This window comes from Rana temporaria, chromosome 5 (assembly GCF_905171775.1).
Source record: "Rana temporaria chromosome 5, aRanTem1.1, whole genome shotgun sequence".
NCBI classification, from domain to species: domain Eukaryota; kingdom Metazoa; phylum Chordata; class Amphibia; order Anura; family Ranidae; genus Rana; species Rana temporaria.
In genome coordinates this window covers 411,142,028-411,165,380 of record NC_053493.1, presented here as the reverse complement: position 1 = coordinate 411,165,380, position 23,353 = coordinate 411,142,028, and the positions used below count along the sequence as shown (strand labels likewise).

The 23,353-nt window shown below is 45.7% G+C and overlaps 1 protein-coding gene across 2 annotated transcripts in view; it reads right to left on the bottom strand.

Moving 5' to 3' along the window:
- SLC45A4 (solute carrier family 45 member 4) overlaps positions 1 to 23,353 on the bottom strand; it is a 213,221-nt gene that overhangs the window by 28,581 nt on the left and 161,287 nt on the right. For both annotated transcript variants that reach the window (XM_040355042.1, XM_040355041.1), the window contains exons 3-4: positions 9,044 to 9,232; positions 1,940 to 2,119 (exon numbers count right to left, since the gene is read on the bottom strand). In XM_040355042.1, the coding sequence (XP_040210976.1) occupies positions 1,940 to 2,119; positions 9,044 to 9,232 (369 nt within the window). The remainder of the gene's footprint in view (positions 1 to 1,939; positions 2,120 to 9,043; positions 9,233 to 23,353) is intronic.

The following is a 23,353-nucleotide window of genomic DNA, read 5'->3' as shown; positions in this document are numbered from 1 at the left end:
ATCCACCTGAGTGGAGATGGAAAGAAACCTGATGTCCGATGTCACAGAGCCGTCCATCATGGAAAGGAAGTGTAGTTATGTGGTGGACCATAAAAGAAGAAATGGTCCTGACTCCTGACCAATCTCTTCATGATGAAGAAGTATTTGTTGATAACACCAATGACATGTTCCGTGACAACTTGTCACTTCCTCTGGATGCAGATCTAGCAGTGGTAAGCGTGTCCATGTGGACAACTTTGCATCCAGTCACCCTCACCATCGATTGCTTTGCCTACAGCCGCCCAGCTAATCCGTGTTTTACATCTGTTATCTCACAGGTTGCACGAAAGACATTACTGGTGTTATCACTAAACACTTCTTCATCATGACATTTCTTGCTTTACAGTCCACCACATCACTACACAACCTTCCCACAGTGGAGAAGGATCTGGGGGGGGGGGGGGGGGGGTTTTAGTTGATCATAAGCTCAATAATAACATGCAATGCCAAGCTGCGGTTTCCAAAGCGAGCAAAGTCCTTTCTTGTATATAGAGAGGTATGGACTCCAGAGAGAGAGAGATATCATTTTGCCCCCCCCCCCCCTGTACAAATCATTAGTAAGACCTCATCTGGAATATGCAGTTCAGTTTTGGGCCCCAGCTCTCAAAAAGGATATCGGGGAACTGGAGAAAGTGCAGAGAAGGGCAACCAAACTGATAAGAGGCATGGAGGAGCTCAGCTATGAGGAAAGATTAGAGGAGAAGAGGAGAATAAGGGGGGATATGATCAACATGTACAAATATATAAGAGGTCCATACAGTGAACAAGGGGGCACTCTTTAAAGAGAATTTCAGCCCGGATTCACACACATCGGCGCATATTTATGCCGCCGTAGCGTATCTCCTTTACGCTACGCCGACGTAGCTCAGAGAGGCAAGCACTGGATTCACAAAGCCAGTGCTGCCAACTCTGCGCTGGGTTTCCTAGGCGTAAGCCGGCGTATCTGGAAGTGGGTGTGAGTCATGCAAATGAGGCGTGACCCCATGCAAATGATGGGCTGAGTCTCAGACAGATACGTATAATGAACGGCGCATGCGCCGTCCCGTGGACGCTTCCCAGTGCGCATGCTCAGAATCACGTTGGAACTACTCCCTAAGATACGCCGGATCACTGCCTACGGCGTGAACGTAACCTACGCCTAGTCATATTCACGTCCTGCGTAAACTACGTAAAATACGTTGGCTTGTGTTCCCTGGTGCAGCCATTTGCATGGATGCTGCTGAGTTACACCTCCTTTATGGGGCATAACTTTACGCCGGATGTAGAACTTTACGCGCACTTCGTCGGACGTACGTACGTTCGTGAATCGGCGTATCTCCCTCATTTGCATATGTGAATAGAAAATCAATGGGTGCGACAAATGAGTCCATTGTAAATATTCGCCCACGATACGCCGGCGTAGGCAAGTTACGTTGGTCGGATGAAGCCTATTTTCAGGCGTATCTCAGTGGGCACGGCGCATAGATACGACGGCGTAAGTGCTTTGTGAATCCGGGCCTTCATCTCCAAATACGGAAAGGTTTCTTCACAGTAAGAGCTGTGAAAATGTGGAACAGACTCCCTCCAGAGGTGGTTCTGGCCAGCTTAGTAGATTGCTTTAAGAAAGACCTGGATTATTTCCTAAATGTACAGAATATATCTGGGTACTGACATTTATAGGTAAAGTTGATCTGGGTAAAATCCGATTGCCTCTCGGGGGATCAGGAAGGAATTTTCTCCCTTGCTGTAGCAAATTGGCCAATTTTTTTTTGCCTGACATAAAGTTTTCATTGGAGTTGCACCTTAGCTAATGGGAAAAACCTCCATGCACACAATTTTAATGCAATGTTTTACATGGACTCGCTATGCAAAAGTTCTCCTTGTCCAATGCCAGGAAGCATATAACGATTGAGGTACGTACCAGCTGAGAAGGCGTGAATATTAAGTGCCATGTCCTGCTCTTCGTTGTCTGCCACATCCAGCAGGTATGCGCGGATTGGCCCTTCGGTGGCATCGGCAGAAAAGTCTAAAACCACAACACCCAGCACTGTGAGAACGATGCCGATAGGCTGTTTATCAGGAACGTCCCCAATGGCCAAACCTGCAGAAGACAAGAGTACAAAGTGGTCACAGTTCTGTAGACATCAATGAACCCAATGCACCCCAACACACTCAGCACCCATGCACACAGTCCATGACAGTAAACCTGTGCTTTGGCAATACAGAGCAACCAAAAGGTTCAGTTAATACCCCATTCCAGGCAGAAAATACCTTTTTTTCACTCCTCCACTGCACCACCCACCAGGAGTGAAAACCTCCCCGCACTTCAACGAGAGAACGTGCGATTCCCTTCCCTTTCTCTAACAGGATGGTGATGGTAATCAGGGCTTTGCCTAGTGCGATTACATAGGGGTGGGGAGGGGGTACTCTGTGTAAGGTCCACCTAGATTGACTAAGAGACTGCATGGGGCTGGTGAGTGTGCCTAGCAGAGGAGAGAGCCAATGCTGGGAGAGTGTACCTAGCGGGGGCAGTGGTGACAATGTTGGGTTAGTGGGCCTAGTGGAGGGGAGAGAATGTTGGGTGAGTGGGGCTAGTGGAGGGGAGAGAATGTTGGGTAAGTGGGCCTAGTGGAGGGGAGAGAATGTTGATTAAGTGGGTCTAGTGGAGGGGAGAAAATGTTGGGTTAGTGGGCCTAGTGGAGGGGAGAGAATGTTGATTAAGTGGGTCTAGTGGAGGGGAGAAAATGTTGAGTGAGTGGGCCTAGTGGAGAGGAGAGAATGTTGGGTAAGTGGGCCTAGTGGAGGGGAGAGACCAAGTTGGGTGAGTGAGTCTGGTGGATCTGGTGCTCCTGTCCCCTCGTGCTCGCAAGCAGAAGTGAACACATAATCAGGTTGCGCCCCCGTATGAAAACAGTGCTTGCACCACCCATGTGAAGTATCGTCGCAAACGTTACAGCGAGAGCAATAATTCTAGTGCTAGAGTGAAAACACCATCCCGCACTTCAACTTGAGAACATGTGATTCACTTCCCTTTCTCTGTCAGGATGGTGATGATAATCAGGGCTTGGCCTACTGTGGTCCCATATGGGTGAGGAGAGGGTACTCTGTGTAAGATCAGTGATGGCAAACCTTGGCACCCCAGATGTTTTAGAACTACATTTCCCATGATGCTCATGCACTCCTGCAGTGTAGTGGAGCATCATGGGAAATGTAGTTCCAAAACATCTGGGGTGCCAAGGTTCGACATCACTGACCTAGATTGACTAAGAGACTACATGGGGCTTACTACATTAGGTAAAGAGTAGTGATGAGCTTAGGCGTCCTCCAAACTGTCCCCCAAGTAAACTGAAAATTTGCACACTTTTGTTTACTCCAATGACCTACAGGCTGGGCCATTCCCACCCCACAGCTCACGTAAACAAAAAGGTGAGCTGTGGGTGTGAATGATCTGGCCTGCAACTTATTAGAGACAAAAAAAAAAAAGAGCACTAGTGAGGAGTTCTACAGACACCCAAGCTCATCTTTAAGGCCGCGTACACACGGTCGATACTTCCGATGAGAATGGTCCGACGGACCGTTTTCATCGGTTCACCGCTGAAGCAGACTGATGGTCTGATGTGCGTACACACCATCGTTCCAAAAACCGATCAGGTCAGAACGCGGTGACGTAAAACACACGATGTGCAAAAAAAAACGAAGTTCAATGCTTCCAAGCATGCGTCGACTTGATTCTGAGCATGTGCGGGTTTTGAACCGATGCTTTTGTGTACTAACCATCGGTTTGGACCTATCGGTCAGCAGTCCATCGGTTCGATTTTAAAGCAAGTTCTCTAATTTTTGTCCGAAGGACAAAAGACCGATGGGCCGTACACACGGACGGTTTGGACCGATGAAACTGAACTTCGGTCCATTTTCATCGTTTTGGTCCGATGGTGTGTACGCGGCCTTACAAAGAAAATTGACCAAGTTTAGCTCTGCAGTCATTATGCAAGCATGCTAGCCATACTGCCCAATATATGGACAACCACCAGAGAGAGTATTTACGAATCCACGTATGTTACACAAGGGACCACTAGAAGTGGCATTTACAAAACCACATATGTAAGAATGGTTAATGTATGAAATTATAAGAAGAATGTCAGATAAGGCATTTAAGTAAATGCTACTATGGTATTTCTAAATTTGTACCTACCTTTTTGTAAACTGGACTAAGGTGCATATGCTGGTTGTGGTCACATAAGGCTCTAGTTAATATTTTAGCAGACCTGCCAGTGGGGGTGTGAGCCTGCCAAAGGGATTCAATGTTAGCGATCTGGCCAAGAAAAGGGGAGAGGCAAGGTTGGGTGAGTGGACAGGCAATATTGGGTGAGTGAGCCTGGTGTAAGGAGCAATGTTAGTGAGTGGGTCGAGCGAAATGGAAGAGGTAATGTTGGGTGCAGGGCTGGACTGGGACAAAAATTTGGCCCTGGACTTCATCCAGACTGGCCTACTTTGACAGGTCTCTCCCACGGTGGCCGGACAACTCCGGCACCCCCCCGGCCACCCAAGCCCCCTCTCCCCCTTCACTAGCCATTCTACTTTATTAGAGTAGAACGACTGGTACTGGTACTCTTATAGGCAGTACCAGTGGGGAAGCTAGACATTATTTCTCCCGGGGCAAAGAATACGTTTGGTGCCCCCCCTTATGGGACCAGATTAGGCAGAAGTGAGAAACTCCCAGGCCATAGCTGTTGAGTCAGCTGTCTGTCCCCACCCCCATGCTACTCTGTCGTCCCCCCTGCTCCTCTGGTCCTCCCCCTGCTTCTTTGTTCCCCCCAGGTGAGCGCTGTGGGCAGGGAGAGGGGTTGAGCGCTGCGGGAAGGGAGAGACAGAGGAGCAGAGGGGGGCGGCGGTCCGCTGTCACTGAAGCCGGCCCACTGAGCCATCGGCCCACCGGGAAACTCCCTGTAGTCCCAATGGCCAGTCCATCCCTGGTTGGGTGAGTGTGCCTAGCAGAGGAGAGAACCAATGTTGGATGAGTGTACCTAGTGGGAGGTGGTGACAATGTCTCGAGTATATATGGTATATAAATGTTTGGGGGTTTCTAAGTAATTTTATAGCAAAACAATAGAGATTTTTACATGTAGGAGAGAAATGCCAGAATTGTCACGGGTGCGAACTGGTTAAAGGACCATAAAAAAAAAGTATTTTATAAAATGATTTGGTTTCATGTCGGGATTGATGTAAACGCCCCCCAGGTACTGCATCCAGTGTCTTGGCGTGTCTCCATACGGTGTGTACAGAGTGTCACTAGTAGCAGGAAGAGATGGCGATCTGTCACACCGCGCCGGTTATTTGTTGTTTCTTCCCACACCAGGCTGGATTCAGGTCTTATTGAAGAACAGAGAATGTGAAAGGAGATAATATTTGAAATAATACTGGAAACAGGAAGTATTGTGAGATATGCAATAAAAGGAAAAATGGCTCACAACAGGAAATGTCTCCCTGTGAACGAGCTCCTAGAGAGTTCTCATGCCAAGCGCTGGCAGAACTTCCTGTGCTCAGCAAGACACGGAGCACACCGGCGTGCAAGCCAGTCGCCATCCAGGTACTGCATGGCATGATGGGACTTGTAGTTCCTCGCAGGGAAAAAAAATCCAATAGATTATATATGTCTTGCAGGAAAAAAAAAAATGAAGCTTCTTACTGAAAACTTTTTCCCCGAATGTGATCAATAAAATAAACACAGTGGCCCGGATTCAGAGAGCAATTGCGCCTGCTTAACCATAGTTACGCAGCGTAATTGCTTACTTGCCCGGGCGTAACGAGTGTTCTGTATTCAGAAAGCTCGTTACGCCGACTGCAGCCTAAAATCTGCGTGGCATAAGGCTCTTATGCCACGCAGATTTTAGGCTGCATTCTTGCGTTGGCCGCTAGGGGACGCTCCCCTTGTGATCTGTGTATAGTATGCAAATTGCATACTAACACCGATTCACAACGTTGCGCGAGCCCTGCGTACGCAAATTACGTAGTTTGCGTACGTCGGGTTTCGCGTAAGGTTACACATCCTAATAGCAGGCGCAGCCAATGCTATAGGACAGTGTTTCTCAACTCCAGTCCTCAAGGCGCACCAACAGGTCTTGTTTTCAGGCTTTCCATTATTTTGCACAGGTGATTTTATCAGTTTCACTGCCTTAGTAATTACCACAGCAGTTTCATCTGAGGGAAATCCTGAAAACATGACCTGTTGGTGCGCCCTGAGGACTGGAGTTGAGAAACACTGCTATAGGATACCCACGTTCCCGCATCGCGATATTTAAAATCTACGTCGTTTGCGTAAGTGAATCGTGAATGGCGCTGGACGCCATTCACGTTCACTTTGAAGCAAATGACGTCCTTGCGACGTCATTTGCCGCAATGCACGTCGGGAAAGTTTCCCGACGGAGCATGCGCTCTACGCTCGGCGCGGGAGCGCGCCTAATTTAAATGATTCCCGCCCCCGGCGGGATCATTTACATTGCGCGCGCTTACGCCGGGCAATTTTGCCGGCGCGCCCTCGCAATTTACGGAGCTACTGCTCCGTGAATCGAGGGCAGCGCAAAATATTTGCAGGGGCGCAGGGCAAAATCGTTACCCTGTGCCTCCGCAAATAAAGCGCAAATGTACCTGAATCTGGGCCAATACAAACGGTACTTTATTTTAGCAAGGTGACATTAAATGCTCGCTCCTGTTATTTAGACTTAATCACTTGACCTCCGGAAGATTTTATCCCCCTCCATGACCAGGCCATTTCTTGCTATTTAGCACTGCGCTACTTTAACTGGTGAAGAGCAACCTGGAGGAACAGCGCTCAATGGATGAGAGGAGGAGGTGGATAATCACACCAGTCTGAAGCCCCATGGATAAGGAATATAGTTTATTTATAAAAAACAATAAGGTAATAGATAAATAAAAAAGCATATATGATATCATGCTGGATCCTCATGGGCGTTAAAAAATTAACCCTCTACCGGAAGTGAAAAGGGTCATCGCTGACCCCTGGCATCACTTCCGGTCCACGTGTCCCAAAACGATAGCGCGCGCAGGTGATGCGCTCCAGCATGATGACGTAAGCCGGAACGCATAAGGGAGAGACATGTCCTGTCAGTCTCCGACCAGCCTAATAGAAGGAATTGGCTGGTTGTGCGCGCGCATCCCATCTGTTGATACTGATGGGAACGAGAGGCGTCGGAGGGACCGCGCCCCCTGTGTTGGGACCCGTGATTGCCCACACCAAAGTTGTGCAGAGTCCAACATCCCCTCGCATCAAAGAACCCCCTGCATATTGAATAGGACGGTTCAGAGCTCAAAAACAGAAATAAATAATTTTGGTAAAGAATAATAAAATAGAACATACAGAGTTAAACGTGTATTTGACTGTAAAGAAGCATATTAGAATATACTAATGATTTCTCCCAATTAGACATCGGAGAAATATAGATACAACACACAGACATCTATATTTCTTCCTTCTTGCTTGTGGTGAACTCCTCACAAACATTTCATTGTCCGCACCTGTCCAAATCAAGTGGATCTGGCTTCCACTGATTAGAAGTGTATCAGCCAATCTCCTGATTGCATCAAGTTCTCTCTTGTTGATACTTAGGCAGTCTCTTTTCTGCCTGGTTCTTTGAGTTTTTTAACGAAAGTGATAAGCGCAATATACCTTCTTTGTATTTATATGTTATATATTTACTTACAAAATCCAAGATATTGAATTATTGTATTATACTTGTATTAATGATGAATCTCTATGTCATACACAGACCACTACATGTAATAAAGAAACAGGAATATTATGCAAGCCCTGACGAAGCACATCTAGTGCGAAACTAGTTGGCAAATTCGCATCTACTTTTCCTCTAATAATTTTTTCTTCTTTGTTTATGACTCATGAAAATGTGGTCTTGATCATGTATATTTCATTATGTTAATAATTTTATAAAATGTTATATTTATATAATTAAACTATTTTTGATACTACTAAAAAACCTTGTGTTTTGTGCGCCTACCTTTGATACCAAGAGCAACATACCTCACATTAAAAATCCCTATATTTGGAGAGGAACTGGTTTCCTTCTCCCGATATATGCTAACTCTTTTATTCTACAATTCTGATGGGATTGTGAGTGACTGTTGCTCGAGAGGAAGTCATTCATTCACCTATACACTTGTTTCTCTAAAAAATATTGCATTTTTTTTGAAAATTATCGCTCTATTTTTGTTTATAGCGCAAAAAATAAAAACCGCAGAGGTGATCAAATACCACCAAAAGAAAGCTCTATTTGTGGGAAAAAAAGGACGGCAATTTTGTTTGGGAGCCATGTCGCACGACCGCACAATTGTCTGTTAAAGCGACGCAGTGCCGAATTGTAAAAACCCCTTGGGTCATTTAGCAGCATATTGGTCCGGTCCTTAAGTGGTTAAAAATGCAATAAAACTATCCCCTATTTTGTAAACGCTATAAATTTTGTGCAAACCAATCGATAAACGCTTATTGCGTTTTTTTTTACCAAAAATATGTTGTAGAATACGTATCAGCCTAAACTGAGGACATTTTTTTTTATATATATATATTTTTGGGGATATTTATTATAGCAAAAAGTAAAAAATATTGAATTTTTTTCAAAATTATCGCTCTATTTTTGTTTATAGCGCAAAAAATAAAAACCGCAGAGGTGATCAAATGCCACCAAAAGAAAGCTCTATTTGTGGGGAAAAAAGGACGTCAATTTTGTTTGGGAGCCACGTCGCACGACCGCGCAATTGTCAGTTAAAGCGACGCAGTGCCGAATCGCAAAAAAACTGGCCCGGGTCCTTTAGCTGCCTAAAGGTTCGGGTCTTAAGTGGTTAAAGGGGGAAAATGTTCTGGTCCTTAAGTGGCTAAATTAATAAAATTGTTGACAGGCTTGTGTAATCAATTTACAATCTCCTTTAAATGTATCTATACACAACGCTGTTCAGGCCTTACTAGTATGCGTGTAAAACGAATAAAACATTTGCTTACCAATAACAGAGCCATTGAGGAAAAGTGCAACTCCCAGGAGAACCCCAACACACAGGGCGAGGATGAAGGGCCGCCGGCGGCCCCATTTAAGTGTGCAGCGGTCACTGGCCGAGCCAATGAGAGGAGTGAATATCAAACCGAGGATGGGGCTCAGAAACCATGTCAGGCTGTAGTACTGTTCAGGAAGACCTGCGGGAAGAGAGACATTTACCGGTATTATAGACAGTCAGAGCGCATGTGGAGATAAAACAGAACCTAATCATGTTATTTCATATCAGATACGAGGGAGAGCAGAGGAGGAAGGTGACCAGACACATAGACAGCCGCAGGATACCAAGTTCCAAATTGCGTGCAATCATTCTGTACACCAATAACGAACAATCCTATATTTCTGTGTGCATATATAAATATACTGTTTAATAAACACACACACACACACACACACGCGCGCACGAGCATGCACGCACTTTCTTTTTTCTGTTAAATCCTCAATAAACCTATATACACTGGAACTCCAGAACTAACTAGATTTAACAGAATAAAAGAAAGTGCAAGAGTACCTGTGCCACATCCTTTATATACAATTTACATCCATCAGCGGTGGATTATTATAGACAGTACAATTACAATTCAGTTATTTTTTCAAAGATATTTTTATTGAATTTTTTTTCTTCAAAAAGCCCTCTAGAGGTTTGTGCACAGACCAGTGGCGGAACTACCAGGCTCGCAAAGGTCACACTTGCGACCTGACCCTGATGTTCTGCCACTGTCGGGAACCCCAGTGAGGTTGCTTGCCGCAGGACTCTGAGCTGAGAGCGTCTCTCTCATACAGCCCAGAGTCTGTACTGACAGTTCCCCCTTCCTCCTCCCTCTGACGGATGGGAGAGGAGAGAGCTGATCTGCTCCTTCTCCTCCCGCCTCTCTCCTCTTGTGTGATCACCACGGGAAGTGTGAACTTAAGCAGCTGAATTTGATCATTCAGTTGCTGGGTTCCACACTTAGGCCGCGTACACACGGTCGGACAAAACCAATGAGAATGGACCGAGGTTCAGTTTCATCGGTCCAAACCGATGGTGTGCATAGCCTATCGGTCTGTTGTCCTTCGGTCCAAAATCGAATCGATGGCCCGCTGCCCGATCGATCCAAACCAATGGTTAGTACAGAAAGCATCGGTTCAAAACCCGCGCATGCTCAGAATCAAGTCGACGCATGCTTGGAAGCATTAAACTTCATTTTATTCAGCACGTCGTGTGTTTGACGTCACCGCATTCTGACCCGATCGGTTTTTGGAACGATGGTGTGTTCGCACATCAGACCATCAGGCCACTTCAGGGGTGAACCGATGGAAATGGCCCGTCGGACCATTCTCATCGGTTTGGAACGACCGTGTGTACGCGGCCTTAGGCTTTTTGCATTTAACAGATTTGAACTACAGTCCATTTAAAGAATCATTAAATTATTATTATTTTTTTTTAAATAACAAGCATGTAATACTTACCTCCACTGTGCAGCTCGATTTGTACAGAGTGGCCCAGAGCCTGGTCTTCTGGGGTCCCTCGGCTCTCCCCCACAAGGACTCAACACCTTCTTGCGAGCGAGCTCACATGGTGTTGAGTTCTTGCGGGCGCGCTCCCGTCATACAGCCAGCAGCCATAGCTGCCGACTGTATCCCTCGGCCCCACCCCTGGCGCGCTGCTACATTGGATGTGATTGACAGCAGCGTGAGCCAATGGCTGTGCTGCTTTCAAATCAACCAATGAACAAGCCGGGAAGACGACCAAGAAGCCTGCGCGTTCACGGTGCGGGACTTTCAAGGGGTCAGGTAAGTAAAGGGGGGGGGAGAGAGAGGCTCGAGGGGCCTCTAACCCGCAGATGTTTTTTTCATCTTAACAACCTTTACAACCCCTTTAACATGGTTTCCTATGGAACACGTTCTGTAGTGCAAATCTGCCAAATGCAAAAAGCACTAAAAATGCATAAGTGTGAATCCAGCCTTACTGTAGTGCACACACAGGAGAAGAGAGGAGGGAGGAGAAGGATCAGATCGGCTCTCTCCTCTCCCATCTGTACGAGGGAGGGGGAACTGTCAGTGCAGGCTCTGAGCTGTATGAGAGACACGCTCACAGCTCAGAGCCCTGCTGAGCTGGCACTGATAAATGGCATTGATGAGCACTGATAGGTGGCACAGATAGGTAGCACTGATAGGCAGCTCCACTCAGGGCACTGATGATCAGTGTAAACAATGTACTGACAGTATTGACGGTTAACGGCTCTCCTTTTCAAAAAACAGACACAGTGTGGGAGGAAAGGACTGCAGAATAACCATCAAGTCTGTTTACATGTGATCAGCTGATCAAAAGGTGAAGGGCCAAAGGGAGGCCGCCCCCACCGGGAGAACACAATGGCTCTGCGGGAAGGATTTCCCCATCAACACAGTAATCACTCCATCTATGGCCAGCCCTGGTTTCCGATGCTTGCCAATACTCGTCGGTTATTAATATTTACTTGATGAAATGGTTAACTCTTCCTCCTTTGTCATCACCAGTTCCTGGTAATTAAAGTAGATGCTTTGTAACAATTGTTATATATGTGTCAGACGTAAAGCAGGGTAAGCCCGAAACTTCTATCCTATTACTACATATGTGAATGTGAAGTTCTGGATATTTTGCAGGTGATTCTTCAATACAGAAATCTGGGTTTCTGTAACACATACGCACAGACACATATTTGTTTTTCTTATACAGTGCAACCTTGTTTAACGAGTAACGCGGTCAACGAGCATTTTGAAAGACGAGCAACTTTTTTTTTTTTTAAATCCTGGACCCATGCTGCGTACACACGGACGTTTTTTGGCATGAAAAAAAAACGTCGTTTTTCAGCATGTCCAAAAAACGAAGTTTTTCCAACTTCATCATTAAAAACTACGTTGCCCACACACCATCGTTTTTGAAAAATGATGAACAAAGCGCGGTGACGTACAACACGTACGACGGCACTCTAAAGGGGAAGTTCTATTCGCCTTTGGGCTGCTTTTAGCTGATTCCTTGTTAGTAAAAGACGATTCGCGCATTACAGCGTGATGAATGTGCTTACTCCATTATGAATGGTAGTTATACCTGAACGATCGTTCCCATCTCATAACTTGCTTCTGGGCATGCGCGGGTTTAAAACGTCATTTTTGCCCACACATGATCATTTTTAACAACACGAAAAACGACATTTTAAAAAACGATGTGAAAAAATGCAGCATGTACGAAAAAAAAAAATGTTTAGTTTTTCAGAAGCCGAAAAATGATGTGAAGCCCACACACGATCATTTTAAATGGGGTGTGTGCAGGAATCAAACCAATGGGGTGTGCAGTACCACATTTGGCCAGAGGTGCGGGGGGGCTGGTGACACTCAGATTGGGCTACTTTTTTTTTTTTTTTACCATATATTTTTAGTTTCCATACACAGGATAAATTAGTAAACTCACATTATATTTATAGATAGATAGATAGATAGATAGATAGATAGATAGATATACACACACACACACACACACAGTACAGACCAAAAGTTTGGACACACCTTCTCATTTTTTTTTTTTTTTACCATATACTTTCAGTTTCCATACACAGGATAAATTAGTAAACTCACATTATATTTTATATAATATATTTTATATATATATATATATATATATATATATATATATATATATATATATATTAAATATACAATGTTTTTAAGTCTTTAAAATATACTTTCAGATACCCTAAAAGAATGCCCCTGTCAAAAGTGTATTGAAACTAAAATTTCCCATTTTGTGTATGTATGGCGACTTTTTAGACACAATTAATATACTGTATGTAGACACAGTAATTTATATATATATATATATATATATATATATATATATATATATATATATATATATATATATATATATATATATATTCCCATATATATTTTTTTCCATACACAGGATAAATTAGCAAACTCACATATTATATATATATATATATATATATATATATATATATATATATATATATATATATATATATATATATATATATATATATATTAAATATACAATAAAAAAGAATGTAACTATACTTTCAGATACCCAATGCCGCGTACACACGATCGGTTCGTCTGCTGAAACCAGTCTGATGGACCGTTTTCATCAGACGGACTGATCGTGTGTGGGCCCCATTGTTTTTTTTTTCCCATCGGAAGCATTGAACTTAATTTTTCTCAGCACGTCGTTGTGTTTTACGTCATTGCGTTCTGACACGATCGTTTTTTTAACTGATGGTGTGTAGGCAAGACTGATGAAAGTCAGCTTCATCAGATAACTGATGAAAAAAAAATCCATCAGACCGTTTTCATCGGATGAACCGATCGTGTGTACAGGGCATAAGAGAATGATGCCCCTGCCAAAAGCAGGCCGTATTGAAACAAAAATTTCCCATTTTGCGTATGAATGGCGACTTTTCAGACACAATGAATATACTGGCCCAGATTCAAGTAGAATCGCGCAATATTTGCGTGGGCAAAGAGCAAATTTTTTTCTCTGCGCCCACGCAAATATTGCGCTTTGCCCGCGATTCACGGAGCAGTTGCTCCGTAAATTGCGCGGGCAATATGCTAAGCAGCCGGGCGCAAGGCTGCCTAATGTAAATGATCCCGCCGGGGAAACTTTCCCGACGTGCATTGCGGCAAATGACGTCGCAAGGACGTCATTTGCTTGTAAGTGAACGTGAATGGCGTCCAGCGCCATTCACGGTTCACTTACGTAAACTACGTTAAATTTGAACGTCGCGAGCGGGAGGCGCAGCTATACTTTAGCATTGGCTGCGCCTGCTATAGCAGGAGCAACCTTATGCTAAAGGCGCCGTACGGAAACTCCGTACCTTGCGTGAGAAGGGCCCGCGCAACTTTTGTGAATCGGTGGTAGTATGCAATTTGCATACTACACGCCGATCACAAAGGCCGCGCCCCCTAGCGGCCAACGCAAGAATGCAGCCTGGGATGTGAAGGCATAAGGAGGCTTATGTTTGTCACATCCTAGGCTGCATTCGGTGTAACGAGGTTCCTGAATCAGGAGCACTCGTTACACCGGAGCAAGTAAGCACTTGCGCCGCGCAACCTATGGTTGCTCGGGCGCAAGTGCTTCTTGAATCTGGGCCACTGTATGTAGACACAGTAAAATATATATGAATATATAAAATTTCTCCCCAATTCAGTCCCCTATTAAACCTAGGGGGTCCGAATCCTGGTTGTCAGAATGGATGTGACACGACGGACACGCGGCCGATGATAGTTGGTGTAAACAAGCGTGAGAGTGATCCCCCCGCAGGAAGCCATTCAGAGGATAAGCCGGCAGTATACACTCCGCACAATACACTAAACCTGCCCTGAATGCACAAAGCCCCACATCCTACATTGGAATGAGGCTCCCAATTGTGTGCCGCTTCCAGGAAATTCGACATCAACAGGTCCGGGATCATCCGGATTTATTTAGTAATTAAAGGATGCAGAGATAAATAAAATAAAAAAAAGTCCTTTCATTGTATGGGGGTGAATGAACCCCGCGGGTAGAGATAGATGAATGGACTCGGAGAATGTACTGATCAGCTGGCCGGAGTCACTCCTTGGCTCGCTCCCCGCGTTCCTGCGCTGCGTCACCTCACTGCTATGCAGAGTGTCATCACATTGTACAAATCCCGATGACCTGGGCCGCAGGTATTCCGAGGTAATTCCAGTACACCAATCACAGACAGGGTGGGTTAACCTGTTCACTACCAGCACCATGACACAGAACTCCAACTATGGCCCAGATTCTCAAAAGAGATACAACGGCACATCTCCAGATACGCCGTTGTATCTCTGCCTAGCGCCGTCGTATCTATGCGACTGATTCTTAGAATCAGTTACGCATAGATATCCCTTAGATCCGACAGGCGTAAGTCTCTTACGCCGTCGGATCTTAACTGCAATTTTTTTTGTTGCCCGCTAGGTGTCGCTTCCGTCGATTTCCCCGTCGAGTATGCAAATTAGCTAGATACGCGAATTCCCGAACGTACGCGTGGCTGACGCAGTAAAGTTACAACGTTTACATTAGGCTTTTCCCGGCGTAAAGTTGCTCCTGGGTCTATGAGGCGCAGTCAATATTAAGTATGGCCGTCGTTCCCGCGTCGAAAATTAAAAAATTTACGTCATTTGCGCAAGTCGTCCGTGAATGGTGCTGGACGTAATTTACGTCCACGTCAAAACCAATGACGTCCTTGCGACGTCATTTAGAGCAATGCACACCGGGATATTTTAGGGACGGCGCATGCGCAGTTCGTTCGGCGCGGGGACGCGCTTCATTTAAATGAAACACGCCCCCTACCCGCCGAATTTGAATTCCGCCGGGTGTTTTACGCTACGCCGCCGCAACTTTACAGGCAAGTGCTTTGTGAATAAAGCACTTGCCTGAAAAACTTGCGGCGGCGTAACGTAAAACAGATACGTTACGCCCGCCCAAATTTACGCCCGTCTACGTGAATCTGCCCCTATATTTTTTTTAAAGTGTTTGTAAACCCAAAAAAATGACCATTTGGTCTGTTAAAATTTACCATGAATCCTTTCGCTGCCAGAGACGTTTTCGCATTTTGTGGACGCATTTAAAAATCATTTTAGGCCTAAAGATTACATAAAACTCCCGAAACATTATATATTTTCTGAAAGCAAGCACCGTTGAAAAAAAAAAAAAATTGGTAGTTCCAATATTTTTATATTAGCACAATGGTTCATGAATTGCAAAATTTCACTAAAGTTAATCTTGAAGCAATGCGTTTTCAGTTTTGCAGAAACACACTACAGTCCATTTAACATGGTTTCCTGGGGGGGGGGGGGGGGGGTGCATTACTTCAAGTAACACTGTGAAGGAGGGGCATGACTGCAAGGGGCACTGTGAAGGGGGAGGGGGCATGACTGCAAGGGGCACTGTGAAGGGGGGGGCATGACTGCAAGGGGCACTGTAAAGGGGGGGGCATGACTGCAAGGGGCACTGTGAAGGGGGGGGCATGAATGCAAGGGGCACTGTGAGGGGGGGGCATGAATGCAAGGGGCACTGTGATGGGGGGCATGACTGCAAGGGGCACTGTGATGGGGAGCAATGACTGCAAGGGGCACTGTGATTGGGGGCAATGACTGCAAGGGGCACTGTGATGGGGGGGCCATGACTGCAAGGGGCACTGTGATGGGGGGCCATGACTGCAAGGGGCACTGTGATGGGGGGCCATGACTGCAAGGGGCACTGTGATGGGGGGCCATCACTGCAAGGGGCACTGATGGGGGGCCATGACTGCAAGGGACACTGTGATGGGGGACATGACTGCAAGGGGCACTGTGATGGGGAGCAATGACTGCAAGGGGCACTGTGATGGGGGGCAATGACTGCAAGGGGCACTGTGATGGGGGGCCCATGACTGCAAGGGGCACTGTGATGGGGGGCCCATGACTGCAAGGGGCACTGTGATGGGGGGCCATGACTGCAAGGGGCACTGTGATGGGGGGCCATGACTGCAAGGGACACTGTGATGGGGGCCATGACTGCAAGGGGCACTGTGATGGGGAGAAATGACTGCAAGGGGCACTGTGATGGGGAGCAATGACTGCAAGGGGCACTGTGATGGGGAGCCATGACTGCAAGGGGCACTGTAATTGGGGGCATGACTGCAAAGGGCATGGAGATGGGGGACCATGACTGCAAATAGCACTGTGAAGGGGGTGCATGACTGCAATGGGGCACTGTGATGGGGGGCCATGACTGCAAGGGGCACTGTGATGGGGGCCATGACTGCAAGGGGCACTGTGATGAGGGGCCATGACTGTAAGTGGCAGTGTGATTGGGGGCCATGATTGAAAGGGGCACTGTGATGTGGGGCCATGGCTGCGAGGGGCACTGTGATGGGGGGCCATGACTGCAAGGGGCACTATGATGAGTGGGAAGGCACTGTGATATAAAGGGGACGGCACTGTTATGATTACAGTGCAGTGCAAGCCCACTTTATATAACGTTGCCCCTTTACAGTGTAGTCCCCTTGACTGCTGTAAAGGGGGACTATGGGCAGTCCCTGGAAAACTTGCATATTTATACACGGAGTTCTATATTTCAAGAAATACGACTATTTAAAAGGATTAAACTATTTTTTTTCTTGACACACTTGAGTGGTGAAGATGATGGTGAAAAGGTCAGGCTATAAAGATAAAAAACACTTCTAGTTTAGAAGTGTTATTGGGGTCAAAGATAAGAAGTCCAGGTACATTCCTCACCTTGTATGACTGTCAAAAGGAGTCAATTACCCCTATAAACACTTAATTAACCCTATTACTCCGATCTATATCTTTATAACCTTAAAGCAGTAGTAAACCACTGCAGAATAAAAAAAAAGAAAAAAAAAACACAATATCATACTAGCACATTATGAAATACTTTCCTTAGAACAAAGTCCTTCTAGCGGCGCACTGTCTCCGTTGAGAGGGCCAACATCTTCCTCGACCTTTCTTACGGGTTCGCGGGCTCCGTGGCCAGAGCCCCGATGACGTCACGCGTGCGGGAGCCCTTGGTTTCCGGCAGCTTCAGAGCGCATGTGTCGGTGACGTCAGCGGCTGTATGCAGGGTGAATATCTCTTGAACGATGCACGTTTAGGAGATATTCCTTTTACCTATAGGCAAGTCTTATTATAGGCTTAACTGTAGGTAAAAATAACAAGGGCTTTACTCCCACTTTAAGGCTCCCAAAGACGACTTAGGGCCAGATCCACGTACCCTGGCGCATGTTTCCGTCGGGCGTAGCGTATCTCTGTTACACTACGCAGCCGTAACTTAAATATTTTTTTGTATCTTCAAAGAATGCACGCCGTAAGTTACGGCGGCGTAGTGTAACTTTGGCGGCGTAAGGGCGGGCAATTCAAATGGATGTGATGGGGGCGTGTTTTATGTTAATACGTCGTGACCCGACGTAAATTAAGTTTTTTTCTGGCCCTTAGACATTAACTTTGGCAGCTCAGCTGACAGGACTGAATGAAATTTAAAAAAATCAATTGATTTCCCAGCTGCTGAACCCCCCATCAACGTTCGGCCAAATATTTGTGGTGCTTGAAGAAATCGGTCACATTTCGAGCTGCCTATGGGAGCCTCATAGAAGTAGAACCACAGATATTTGGTAACCCCCAGGGGACCAAGTGCATGCTATGAAGTCCTGTTATATATATTAAAAACTTATTTTTATTTCTGATTGTTCTGGTTGTAGCTCCTCTCCAAACTGAAGCCCAATTTGTGGGTGTTCCAATGGAGGATTTACAGGTGGCACTATAGCCGCTACCTCTTTTTTTTCTGTAAAAAGGGTTTTGTGTAGTGTCCCAGCCTCCCCTGTCAGTGCTGACTGATCATTCACAACACTAGTTAAAGAGAGGGCTGAACGATCTGCTGGCGCTGCTGACGTTTGCAAGCACCGGCAGATAAATCATACAGCCCCGCCCGCACTGACAATGGTAAAGATCAGTCAGGTCTGCAGGGCTGTGTGATCTATTTGTGGTTCTGAAGGCTCAAGTTTTTTAGTTTTTTACCTTACTGCATTCTTTGCATTAAGGTAAAAATAATTCTGGGTGCAGCTCCCCCCCAGTCCCCCCCTTATACTTACCTGAGCCCTATCTCAATCCAGTCCTGTGCACAAGAGCAATGGCTCTCCCGGGTCCCTCTCCTCTTTGGCTAACACAGAAGCGGGAGCCATTGGCTCCTGCTATCGTCAATCACAGCCAGTGAGCCAATGAGGAGATAGCGGGGGTGGGGACAAGTGGCGCTCTGTGTGCCTATAGCAAGCTATTGGGGGGAAGGAACCAGGACTGCAAGCAGGGGACCTCCCCTCCCCAAAAAAAGGAAAGAGGATCGAGGCTGCTCTGTGCAAAACCATTGTGCAGAGTAGGTAAGTATAACATGTTTGTTAGATAGAGAGATAGAGAGAGAGATATATATATAGAGAGAGAGAGAGAGAGAGAGAGAGAGAGAGATAGAGATATATATAGATATATACAGTGTGTGTGTGTGTGTGTGTGTATATATATATCGATCTATAGAGAATTAGAAAAATTTGCTTGGAATCTAGGAGCCAGCTAAAAAAGATAGGAGCCAGAAACGCGCCCCGTCCCGTCAAGCTCCCACGCAGAAGCGAACGCATACGTGAGTAGCGCCAGCATATGAAAGCGGTGTTCAAACCACACATGTGAGGTATTGCTGCGATCGGTAAAGCGAGAGCAATAATTCTAGCCCTAGACCTCCTCTGTAACTCAAAACATGCGACCTGTAGAATTTTTTAAACGTCACCTATGTAGATTTTATAGGGTAAAAGTCTGTCGCTATTCCAGGAGCGGACGCAATTTTGAAGGGTGACATGTTGGGTATCAATTAACTCGGCGTAACATTATCTTTCACAATATAAAAAAAATTGGGCTAACTTTACTGTTGTCTTATTTTTTTTATTAAAAAAATGTATTTTTTTCTCAAAAAAATGCGGAAGTTGTAAGACCGCTGCGGCAAATACGATGTGACAGAAAGTATTGCAACGACCGCCATTTTATTTTATAGGGTGTTAGAATAAAAAATATATATAATATTTGGGGGTTCTAATTAGAGGGAAGGAGATGGCAGTGAAAACACAGGGGGAAGCTCCATCAGTCTTGTCATGCCAACGGCCACCACCAGATGGCGCCAGATCACAGAACGAAGCATAGGCCTGCAGAAGGACCGCAAAGCCGGGGCCTCAATTACCATCTGGCGCGGCCCAACGCGATCGCGCGGTGGGAGAGGTGGAGGCTGTGTCTCCATGCGCCTCCACCTCTCCCAGTTAGATTTTATTTCCATCATTTACACTTTCAAAATGACAGAAAACAAAAAAATGGCGTCTGCAAAAGTTTGGGCACCCTGCAGAATTTCTAGCATGCACTGCCCCCTTTGCAAAGCTGAGACCTGCCAGTGTCATGGATTGTTCTCAATCATCGTCTGGGAAGACCAGGTGATGTCAATCTCAAAGGTTTTAAATGCCCAGACTCATCTGACCCTCCCCCAACAATCAGCACCATGCTTCCTTCTCCAGGCGCCAGGTCGCGAATTCTAGTCGCAATTGCGACCTGGCACTCGGATTTTGTCGAGCCCTGTATATATATATATATATTTTTTTTTTTTTCATTAGAATCACTGGCCCAGATTCAGGTAGAATTTGCCCCTTTTTTACGGAGGCACGGGGCAACGTTTTGGCCCTGCGCTCCCCGCAAATTTACTGCGCTACCCGCGATTCACGGACCAGTAGCTCCGTAAATTGCGGGGGCGCTGTGTAAACTTGCCCTGCGTAAGGGCGCCTAATGTAAATGATCCCGTAGGGGGCGGGAATCATTTAAATTAGGCGCGCTCCCGCGCCGAGCGCATGCTCCGTCGGGAAACTTTCCCGACGTGCATTGCGGCAAATGACGTCGCAAGGACCTCATTTGCTTCAGAGTGAACGTGAATGGCGTCCAGCGTCCAGAGCCTTATGCCACGAAGATTTTAGGCTGCAGTCGGCGTTACGATGTTCCTGAATCAGGAGCATTCGTTACGCCGGGGCAAGTAAGCAATTGCGCTGTGTAACCTATGGTTACACAGGCGCAATTGCTTCTTGAATCTGGGCCACTGATAGTATGTGTATTTGCTGACTTTTCATTTATTTTAATTTTTTTAAAGGGTGAAGATACTCTTTTATAATCAATTAATTAACCAGTCAATGGCTGGTACAGTACTCTACCAAACCTAAAAAATAAGTTTTGGCTTACGTACACTTTAAAGTCTTCTGTAATTCTTTCCATCAAATTGTTTTTCTCCGATGGACTTCTGTTGAGTTCCATTAAACAATAACCGCTCTATTAATCTCGATCAGATCAAGCAATATTTTATCTCAAAACAAAATTAGAATTCCTGCCGTCCCGGAACACGCCGTATTTTCCCAGGTCTGCTATGATGCCGCTACGTTTTTTTTTTCCATTCCCGGCCAAGTCTGGTCTCCATTGAAAGGGCAGCGGTGGAGCCTTCACCTTCCAGTGAGAAAACGGAACCAGGGCAGCACAGGAACAAACAAAACGGCCTCATTTCAGCTGTTGTTGACAACATTCCATAGGAAACGCTATTATTTCGAGACTTATCAGACGGCGTTGGAAACAAAATATCGCCGAGCGATCCTCTGGCACCGCCGATCCTGTTTACCTGCTTTCTCCAGTCACACTTCCCCTTGTTACGACACAATTCATTCAAAGCGCGGTGAGAATTTTTTTTTTATTTAAATACAGCCCGTGGTTGTTACGTGGGAGGTCCCGCGCTGCCACTGAGACTGGACCGGTGAGACGATTCCCAGCACACTTCTAAACAAACAGGACACTGCGCGTAGTAAATAATTCCCTTTTTATTTTTTTCCTCCAGTTAAACGTCGGCTAACAATAGTGAGAGCTGGCCGAGCCGCTTTTCACAGGAAACGCAAACTGTGTCACGGCCAATCTGAGGGTTGCCTGAGGTCAGGGGGTACGGAGGGGAGAAAAAAAAATAATAATAATCTTACGTGCTGAAGATTCTATAACTGCGATAATATCTTGAAGGTACGAGTTCCCAGGGATGGCAGAATAAAAAAAGAATAAGAATGATGTCTGTAGACTGATAAAAACATAAAAGAAGGTCGGAAGAAAAAAGCATTAAAAATAAACAGAAAAAAAAAAAAAAAAAAATTGTTACATTAAAACATAAAAAACTATTTAAAAAATTAGGTACAATAAAAAAAAATGGGTCATACTTAACGTTAAGTATGAACCATTTTTTTTTTTATTGTACTTAATTTTTTAAATAGTATTTTTAATTATATTTTTATGTTTTAATGTAATAATTTTCCTTTTTTTTTTTACTTTTCTGTTTATTTTTTAATCCTTTTTCTGCCAACCTTCTTTTGTTTTTATCAGTCTATATACATCATTCTCCTTTTTTTTTTTTTACTTTTCTGTTCTATTTTTTAATCCTTTTTGTATGATAGACTACATAGAGGTCAGCAATAAAAGACAGAAAAAAGAAATGGCTCATATTTCCAGGGGAAATATTTAAGAGAATAAGGCCCCTTTCACACAATTGTGGATCAGTAATGATCCGCCCCGCGAACCTCCGCTTGCTCAGCGGGGATCGCTCCGTTGATCCCCGCTGAGCCGGCGGATGACAGGGCGGTCCACGCACACTGTGCAGGGACCACCCTGTCTTTTCTCCGCTCTCCCCTATGGGGGGATCGGATGAACGCGGACCGTCTGTCCATGTTCACCCGATCCGATCCGCCAGACGGATGGAAAAGTAGGTTTTTCCTCCGTCACACTTTGGCGGATCGGAGCGGGTCGGATGTCAGCGGGCATGTCACCGCTGACATCCGCAGCTCCATAGAGGAGCACGGAGCGCCCCGTTCAGGTCCGCCAAACAAACTGGCAGGCGGATCTGAACGGGCCGCCCGTGTGAAAGAGCCCTTATTTGTCTTTAAAAAGTTATTTATCACCAGTTAAGTAGCTTTGTTTATAAATTGTGGTGCTGGAAACACACGTGTGGCTAGTATATCCTCGGAATGCCTGTTATCGAGAGGTTATTAGAACAGCGCAGATCACAGGCATAATGTACAGAGCTAATCAAGATGGCTCTGTACCTGGATGAGCGAGTTGGAGGTGGAGGAACTTGACTGGCCTTGCACAGAGTCCTGAACTCAACCCGATAGAACACCTTTGGGATAAATTAGAGTGGAGACTACGAGCCAGGCCTTCTTCATCAGTGCCTGACCTCACAAATGCGCTTCTGGAAGAATGGTCAAACATTCCCATAGACACTCCTAAACCTTGTGTGACAATATATAGCTGGATTCAAAAAGACGCGCCTAACGTTAGGTAGGCGTAGCGTATCTCATATACGCTACGCCGCCGTAAGTTAGAGAGGCAAGTGCTGTATTCACAAAGCACTTGCGTCCTAAGTTACGGCGGCGTATCGTAAATGTGCCGGCGTAAGCGCGCCTAATTCAAATTGTGAAGAGGTGGGCGTGTTTTATGGAAATAAAGCATGATCCCACGTAAATTACGTTTTTATCGAACGGCGCATGCGCCGTCCGTGGACGTATCCCAGTGCGCATGCTCCAAATTACGCCGCAAAGACTCAGCCCCATTCACGGACGACTTACGCAAACGACATAAAAATTTAAAAATTTTACGCGGGACCGACGTCCATACTTAACATTGGCTGGGCC